The sequence below is a fragment of the Phyllopteryx taeniolatus genome, chromosome 22 (assembly GCF_024500385.1).
Source record: "Phyllopteryx taeniolatus isolate TA_2022b chromosome 22, UOR_Ptae_1.2, whole genome shotgun sequence".
In the NCBI taxonomy this organism is placed as follows: Eukaryota; Metazoa; Chordata; class Actinopteri; order Syngnathiformes; family Syngnathidae; genus Phyllopteryx; species Phyllopteryx taeniolatus.
Window position 1 is genome coordinate 4,333,469 of NC_084523.1, and position 8,710 is coordinate 4,342,178.

General features: G+C 39.6%; 1 protein-coding gene across 5 annotated transcripts in view; it reads left to right on the plus strand.

The window, feature by feature from the left end:
• LOC133471818 (amphoterin-induced protein 2-like) overlaps window positions 1–8,710 on the plus strand; it is a 66,813-nt gene that overhangs the window by 10,277 nt on the left and 47,826 nt on the right. For 3 of the 5 annotated variants that reach the window (XM_061761814.1, XM_061761812.1, XM_061761813.1), the window contains one exon: window positions 5,671–5,840. In XM_061761814.1, the coding sequence (XP_061617798.1) occupies window positions 5,823–5,840 (18 nt within the window). In that variant the 5' untranslated portion in view covers window positions 5,671–5,822. Of the gene's footprint in view, window positions 1–5,670; window positions 5,841–6,811; window positions 7,651–8,710 lie in introns of those variants that run through there. The other 2 variants (XR_009786370.1, XR_009786369.1) reach the window with 2 other exon arrangements.

An 8,710-nucleotide genomic window follows, 5' to 3' on the forward strand; every position in this document is an offset into this window, starting at 1 on the left:
TTTCCAGCCCATTATTCCAACTATTTACCAAGTGATGACACAACTTTGTTTTGGATCTGGATAGATGCTCAGTCCCCAATTTTGTAACTGGGAGACACATGTAGCCTTCATATTTCCGCAATACTGTAGTTTTTTACAGCAGCTCTTCAATGAACAAAGATACACCATCACGTGAGTAAATGCACTCAAGCTAGCAGTCTGTAGTTTCACTGCATGGAAGCTATATTCGTCACAGAAGTCGTCAGGCAGTTGTCTATACATTATGAAACAAGTCTACCACACACATGCATCTCACAGAGAGATAAATGTCATGTGCAAACCTATTTTCTTTCCACATAACTGACAAAAGGACAAGATTAGATTTGAATGCTGGGATGTCGAGATGAACAAATGGGCAACAAGGTTGCGGTGGGGAAAAGAATGTTTCACAACAAGTGTTTGTAACTTAATGTTACACTTCAAGGAGGAAAAAGGAAACTTTGAACCTTTTTGGCGCAACACCTGATGAACAAAATGAGACGAATGGACAGTTACTCAATTCTCATTCATAATATTTGTGTTTTCAGCGGGCATAGTGTTCTGACATTATCAGCGTAGTCAGCATTGTTATCTTTATCATTTCCGATATTATCACAGTGTTCGTGCAACATTACATAAAACAGACTGTACATTAGATTCTGCACATGCACCCATCAAATTATAGTATGAGGTACAGCAAGTAGTGTCTTGTGGACTACTATTATTGACACAATATAAATATTACTAGATACTATATGTGCCAAATAACATCCAAATAATTTCTAATGGTCTCTTTTTTTGGGAATAATGTACTCCCCATATTTTAATGATTTAGGCCAGGGGGTCGGTAACATTAAATACTCAAAGCGCCAGTTAGAAAAAACAAACAAAAAAAACAAAAAACACCCGGAGCCACGATGCCCTAAAGTGAGAATAAAACTGCAAATATAATTTTTTTTTTTTTTTTACCTGTATATATTAAAAAGCCCCGTAGTTTATTGTATTTATGAAATCAATGAACTACTACAGAACACATTTTATTTCTGCATGTAACAAAAAACTCTGAAAGTAGACACTTGGTTGAAGCTGACTTTCAAATCAAATAGTTGTCTATTTGAGTCCTTCTCATATCCATGAAGTTAAAGCCAAACTTAAATTATCTACCTGCAGCGAAGCAAAAATGCCGTCTGCTTCGGCGTTCAGTCATCATTTTATAGTGATAGTGAATTGTAACCAAGGGCATCGACTTCCTTACAGGAACATGTCTTTTCAGATCAGTACATGTGTGTAAACTAAAAGCAAACTGACCCTTGTAAGCATAGAACGTTACTGCAATTACACCCGCACGCTCTAATGAGGTGCCGCTCAATCCCACGACCCCAATAATACACATTGTTACTCTCAAAAGTAAACATTATTATCGTTTAAATTTTTGTGCCATCTCCATTCTTATCGCTCACTGGATTATCCTTAGCCTGTGGTTTGACTGAACCTTTGATGATTTGATGATCGCCCTCAGTGGCCCTTGCTTGGTTCGTGATTCAGTCACTGCGGCGCATCCGCCCGTCTGGGAAATCGATTGCCGAACATCAGCGCTGCATTGCATATTTGATAGTTGTAATTACTGGATGCAGAGCCACTCATTGCAATTTTTCTATGACATTATGTCGCGCACCCTCCCCAGCTGTAAACACAGTTAGATTGATCCGTCACATCCGGACATGGCTAAACTTATAATGCCTGAACCTGCAGTTCTGGAAAATTACTCTCTGACCGTGCAGACACATCATAGTTTGTTTTATATGACAGTGTTGCAAGCATTCGGCCCACAAGTGAGACAGCACATTTTGACTGATCGGTTTCAAGTGTGCACGCTAATCGGCGCCTCTTGCATACACGCACCGGAGACACTGAGGTCCCGCTGGACACTGATGCTGGAGTTATGCAATTCCCATACAGATACCAAGACAGTTTTCCATCCAAGGATGGATGTACACCGTTACGATCCCACTCAAATTCCATTGGACACTGATGCTGTGTTATGCAATTGTATTCCCATACTGACATCAAAACTATATGAACAGTCCCACCTCAGTGGCAACTACGCGAGTTGCTCAAGTAGCAAGATAACGACCAATGAAAGCATACATGCATCATTCGGAAAAAACAAATGAGATGCTTTTTTAAAGAACTTATACGAAATTCAGGCTCATCTTTTAAAATATTCAATAATTATGGCTTATGTTTTTCATCCAGGGTAGCTGCAATGCACAAAGGAACCACATTTGGTAACTCGAAATGGACCCAACATACCTCATAAAATGAAATTAATGATGATAATAAAACAGAAGGAAGTAAAAAGCCAAGTTTTTATATAACCCCTTGTAATATAAACTAATGTAATATTTACATAAATATGAAGACTAAATGTGTCAAATTTGTATTACAGTTGGGAATGCGCATTCAAGGACACCACCAGCAGAGTTAAATACAGTATGCATAAGTTTTTTTCTTTCATAAAAAAGTCTGTTTTTAAAAGTCTTTCTTTTTCTTCTCTATTCTGACTTGATTGCAACATGGCGCGAATGCACTGAGAATTGTGGCTCACTTTCTAGGAACCGCATCTGACATCCTATTGAAAGCGGCCTGACCCACATAAACGAAAGCATTACAGTAGTGTATTGTTCTGCTTTCCAGAAGCTCAAGGATGCGTCACACAGTCTTGCAGACCCCAACAACTGTGAAAAGCTCTCCGCCGACTCCCAAACATGCATTTCAACACCATGCGGGCTGATATGAGTCTGTTTTTTTTTTTTAACATGGCATTTCCAATCCATCTATATAGTTTTTTCCAAGTAGATAATTTCAAAGATTAAATGTGCAGTGATATAACTATTACAACAATTCAAATGTTTTTCATTCAATGAATAGCTTCATGACCTTCTTTCTCTTGTGTCGGATGTCATTAAATTGCGTAACTAATGTCAGCCTTAAAATTGACGTCGACTTGGACTTTGTTGAGCGATAGCTGAACAATATTTGTGGAGGTGGCAGTTTGTTTTCAAACGTTTCTTTTAATGTGTTTATCTGCGCTGTCTCACTGTGACGACCAGCGACCTTGCTGTTACGCAACTCTGCAGCACTCAGCATGTTCTGCTTCGTGTCTTTGGTTTCCCGAATCACCATCACCTTGTGTAGAAAGCATTTTGTCAGATCAGAAAAAAAAGCTCATTAATGCCTTTAAAGGAACTATTGGACTGCGAAATCATTCCTTCTCACATCTGCACTTGTTTGTGTCACATTTGTATGATTCTATTTGTGCTGTGACTATCCCAATGTGCACCCAGGCAGGCCTCCAGGTGAAATACTGCTGCAAATACTCTGGAGCTCATGTAATTATGCATTCTTGTGTATACAGAACTGCATTTGTAGAAGCAAGTCCAAATATACGCAATGAGCTGAAGCTCATATAAATGCTAAAAGAAAACAAATAAATGAACAATGGCTTGATGATTATCCAAAACACGAACTGTATTACAAAAGAAACGCATAAACATGTCATGACATGTCCTACAAAATATGAAAGAAATATGTTATATAATTACATAAATCTCGTGTTAGTCTGTTTTTTTTTTTTTTTGGGGGGGGGGATCAACAAACATTGGGTATTTGTGTTTCGCCGCACTGATCGACAAGTGTAATAAAGATGGATTTCAGATTGTAATCTAAATTTATATTATTTCTCGTATGCAGTCACTGGCCACAACTTTAGGTGCAACTACAACCACATGCATTTTTAAACGGATACATTACGTATTGTCAAAAATGAGCAGAATTGTGATGCAGAACTTGGCATTGGAAGCAAAAGAGGGAAATGCACTATCGTCCACTCCGATGCCTGTCCGATCGACTTGGTGGAGTCACCTTGGGGATACGTCGCTTTAGCAGCACCATCCAAAACTCATAGGGACCAACAGCTGTGTAAACATTAATTCAGGATACTGTATTATTGCTGTTGACTCTGAAGCCAGACAGGAACACATTTATATGAAGATTTTGTTATGAATTCCACACTGACCTTTTTTTGTCTGCCCCCACTTCTACCATAATGTACACGCATACTTCTTCCTGGCTATGATTGTTTGTTTTATTAAAATAACTCTGGTAATCCTTTTTAGATGACAGTTTAAATCCCAATTCTACATTTAGGAATTTCCAAATATGTTCTTTTGTCGGGCCACTCATGCAACCATTGATTTGCTTGCATCTGCCTCTCGTGAAAAATACACTACCACCTAGGATAGGTTGGAGTTCCTCGTGATGGAGGTTCTGGCACATTACACACTTTATTACACACACAGTTTGAACCTCACAGTAGAAGTAAAAGTGTTATCAATGGTACAAAACAGCAGATCTTATTTGACTTGTCTGTGTCATAGAAACAAAGTATTGGTAATTAGTATAACTCTGTGCACTGTCTCAATGAGTCCTACTTTGCCAGTCTTAGGAAATGGTCGCTCATTTTCTACTGGGGATTTATCATCCTGTAGCATTTCCTTGCAAAATGATCATGTCCGTCAAGAGTTCACTTCGCTCAGAACAGTGCGTTCCAAGAGCGACGAATACCAGGATAACAATTGTCATTTAAAAGAAAGTAGAGTCACACTCACACATATTGTTCACCTCTTTCGGTTTTGTCTTTGAAACATTGAATAACATGAAAAGCAATAGCTAACAGCAGTCAGTTCTAGAAAAGCAGCAAAAGGTAACCTTTATAGGTCAAGAGCCACGTCTCGCAGCAGAGATAGCAAATTTTGCTATTTAGAAGATAGATGTAAAATAAAAGGAAATTAAGACCTCAGTGTTTTTAGTTTTATGGGCTCACATCTCAATGGCTCAGTGTTTATAATGGAGTTTCTCAGGGTTCCACCTTAGGTGCACTACATTTTTGATATCGTAGTTTCTTGTGTTGGTCCCTCCATCTATGAAGCTCTCCCCAAACTTTAAATGTGTTTTTGACACTTTCCAGAACCAGATTTCACAGATAAAGTTGAGTATAAATGCAGTGATGTTCTTGCCTTGCGTTCCTCGGCTTCGCCCTAACCACATACGTGACACAGTATGCTCCCAGCAAGTATTATAATGTACTATGATCGTTTTCTCGAAATTACAGAAACCGTGGCAAGATTGTTTTATTTAGTAATATTTGTTTCTTGACATTTCATTTAAAAATTATAATATATTTCATTATAGGGAAATATACTGCAGAGCAGTATGTCCGAAGTAAAATAGCGTCCATTGTTTATGAAGTGCAAGTAAAAGAAAAACACGGATTATAACCTGTTTAGTTTTTCAAATGATTTCCCGCTATAAATGCAAAGAACACATGAATTTGTGAAAGACATTTCATGTGTCATCCAGTTACATTGGGAGTTTGCACAGCAAGGGTGTATTGTACTGTACATACACAGTAAAGTTAGAGTAACTAGTTAACAGACATATGTGTTGTAAATAAGTGACAAACTTTATGTGTGTTATTTCCATTTTTACTGCTCTTCCACTCTTCCACTGTCGGTCAAGACCATCCTCTGTGTGTGTACCCTCGGGTCGGCAGGGTTACCAGCTCACAGTAAAACGCTGTTTCTCTCACAGTGTCGACATGTTCCCCTTCGGTGTGTGGCTTGGCGGCCCCTCACAGCACGGCGCGCCACGTCCAACCCGAGGCTCTGATCTCTGACACCCGCTGAGCCGGAGCAGCCGCCACGTACCTGAGAGGACGTGAGGCACGCCAGAAACCGAATCGCATGCTGAAGGTAGTGCAGGTACGGTCCAGCAACGTCATTTGGAGAAAAACACACACTGTCATCACTGCGGGGCATCATATTATGCAACAAGTTCTTCTCATGGCGACGACATATTTTTTTTCGTTAAGGTTATAGAGTATAAGCGTATATAACACAAATAGCATAAAGACGTCATATGTCTTGTGTCAGAGAGTCTCTTAGAGCCACATGCTGCAACATGAAACGCATAACTTGTTCCACCAAAGACGAGCAATATATTTTTCAACGTCCTGCGTACAGGTCTGGCTCCTTTTCGGCATGCCTTGGCACATGTATGTTCCTGGGTAGTAGTCACAGAGTTAATGTGAGCCAACCAGAAGTCTGCGCCTTATGTAAGAGTGTATCTCGCTTGCGTGCACGCACACACACACACGCACACACTTAGTGTCTCTTCATACTAAAGCCGATTCTTGCGATGTCACGTGCTGTTCAACGGCATTGACATGTATGGGTGTCCACTCGACACCTGGCAGAGCAAACACAATTCTATTTTTTCACAAGTCACTATTATTGACACGTCCTTCCTGGCTATTTGCATTGGCTTGCTGTTTTTTTGGGGTGATGAGCTATAATTGGCACTGTCTATATATGATTCGTTTCATAACCTTATAGGTCATTGTACAGTATTCCCTCAGAAATGAACATGTTACTGATAGGAGCTATTAGAAATAGCCTCATCCTTTCAAAGAGCTCAGACATCTGAATGTAACTAAGCTCGGAAGGTGACTCATTGAGGCACTTGCTTTTTGTTTGGTCCAGTATATTTAAAATCTCATCCTACCAACCATGTACCAACCCCAGATGCATATGCTTTTGTTATGTCTGCTGGCATTACAGCTTAAAAATACAAAGGTTGACCCCAGTCAAAAGCACCCAAGTTCGCCGAAGCAGCTTTTATGAATGTAACTATTCAGTACGTTTTTGTCATTGGTCCTGGTTTAAAATATCAGACAGTATCAAGTGGAGTTGGTTTACTTTGACGGGGTCGTTTTGAAGATGGACACAGATGGACCAGCTGAACATTTCCACACGGGACAGGAGATACTACCGGCCTTCAGGTAAAATCATGCTCAAAGTCACAAATTCTAGCAGTAGTACTAACTACAGGATGAAACCGAATGTATTGTTTATGGCCTGTGATAGCCAGACGTAAGACTTTTTTTTATATACACAAAAGGCCTCGTTCTCTTAAATATTGTTCTCAAATGTGTCCAAGTCTGTGTTAGTGAGCACTTCCCCCACCTCACAGGTGCAGCATACCAAGATGCTGATCAGACAGCATGATTATTGCACAGGTGTGCCTTAGGCTGCCCACAATAAAAGGCTACTCGAAAATGTTTGCTGTATTAATAAAAACAAAAGTGTTGCTTTTATACTTTTTCTCAGTGGAGTAACACGTTATTTATTTTTGCAGGCAAAGATGCCAGGCAGACCAAGACTAATACTGCTACATTACAAGTCCTAATGGGAGCATCGACGACCATTCTGAGAGTGAGGAAAACATCACACGCTAACGTGAATGTCCATTACTTGGTTGGAAAATCTCCTTGCTCCCCAGATTGAGGCAAGAAGGTAGCAACTGTTTGCTTGCCCTTTGACATGCCAGCATGCCCCAAGTGTAGCAATAGATGAATTGTTTGCTTGTGTTTTAGTTTAAGGTGCAGATATTTGAATGAAGAATACAAATGAATAAGTGTTTATTTAATGACTTATCAGGTTTAGTTGGATTAAAAGGCAAAATTAAATAAATAAATAAATGACTAAGAATCAATGTTGACATGACTTTGCTAGCCTTCTGTTGAAAGATAATACAAAAAAGATGCTGAAGTTTGTAGTGGGGTGCCTTTGTATTGAAAAACAACATAATCTAATTATTTTATTACAAATCATTTACATCTCTAATTACACCTATGAGTTTCTCAATACCGGTAGACTGTTGACTTGAAATGACTGATATGAGAGTGTTTGTTGACAGTATGCTTATATTCAGCATTTGTATTTATTTGTTTTCAGCAACGAGGGCAGGATTGTGGGATAGTGGTTAACACGTCTGCGGCGCATTGCAAAAGCAGCCATGTTAGGTTTATTCAAGACTCAAAACTTTCCATAGGTGCATGTAAATGTGAATGGTTTTGTTGCCGTGACTTTAATGAGGACAAGCGCTACAGAAGGTGTTGTCTACTATAGAAGATGAACTGACTAATTATCTCTAGTTACGTCTTAATTGCTATCTTTTTCCAATATTTTTCGTGTTTTCATACTATCTGGAAAGGAGCGAGTCAGCCTCCTATGCAGTTGAAATGTTTTGTACAAAGTGTGTTTGTGAGATGTATAAACAAACTGCAGTTTTGGTGCATTGATGATGTGTTTAGGAAGAGGAAGTGAAGGATCTCGAGAGATGCGCTGAAGACGCGGAGATGGCACACACTTCGCTGCTGCATATTCATATTTGGAGGTCGACGCTGTCTAGATGTTATGTAACTAAATTTATGGCAAAACCGTGTGGTGGAATGCGCTCTGACTCCCTCCGATTACAAAAGAACCTTCAGTCAGTCCCACACGGACATATATCACATGCTTGATGCCAACGGTGACACAATATTGTTGGTTGGTGGCATGGTTTACTGCCATGTTGATGCATATTCTCATGAGCAATAGACAAGACCCATTAGTGCCCCAAGTTCCATGAAGTCTGTAAGGACAGACTATATTTTTCCATTTTTATTTCCGATCTTGATGAAAGCCAAGGGTCCCATTACTTTTGGCAGTCGGGCATGTAACTAACCTAACATGCACCTTCCAAGGCACTTCCATCACTGGGCAGCTATAGCACGTGAAGCAGCCAAGAG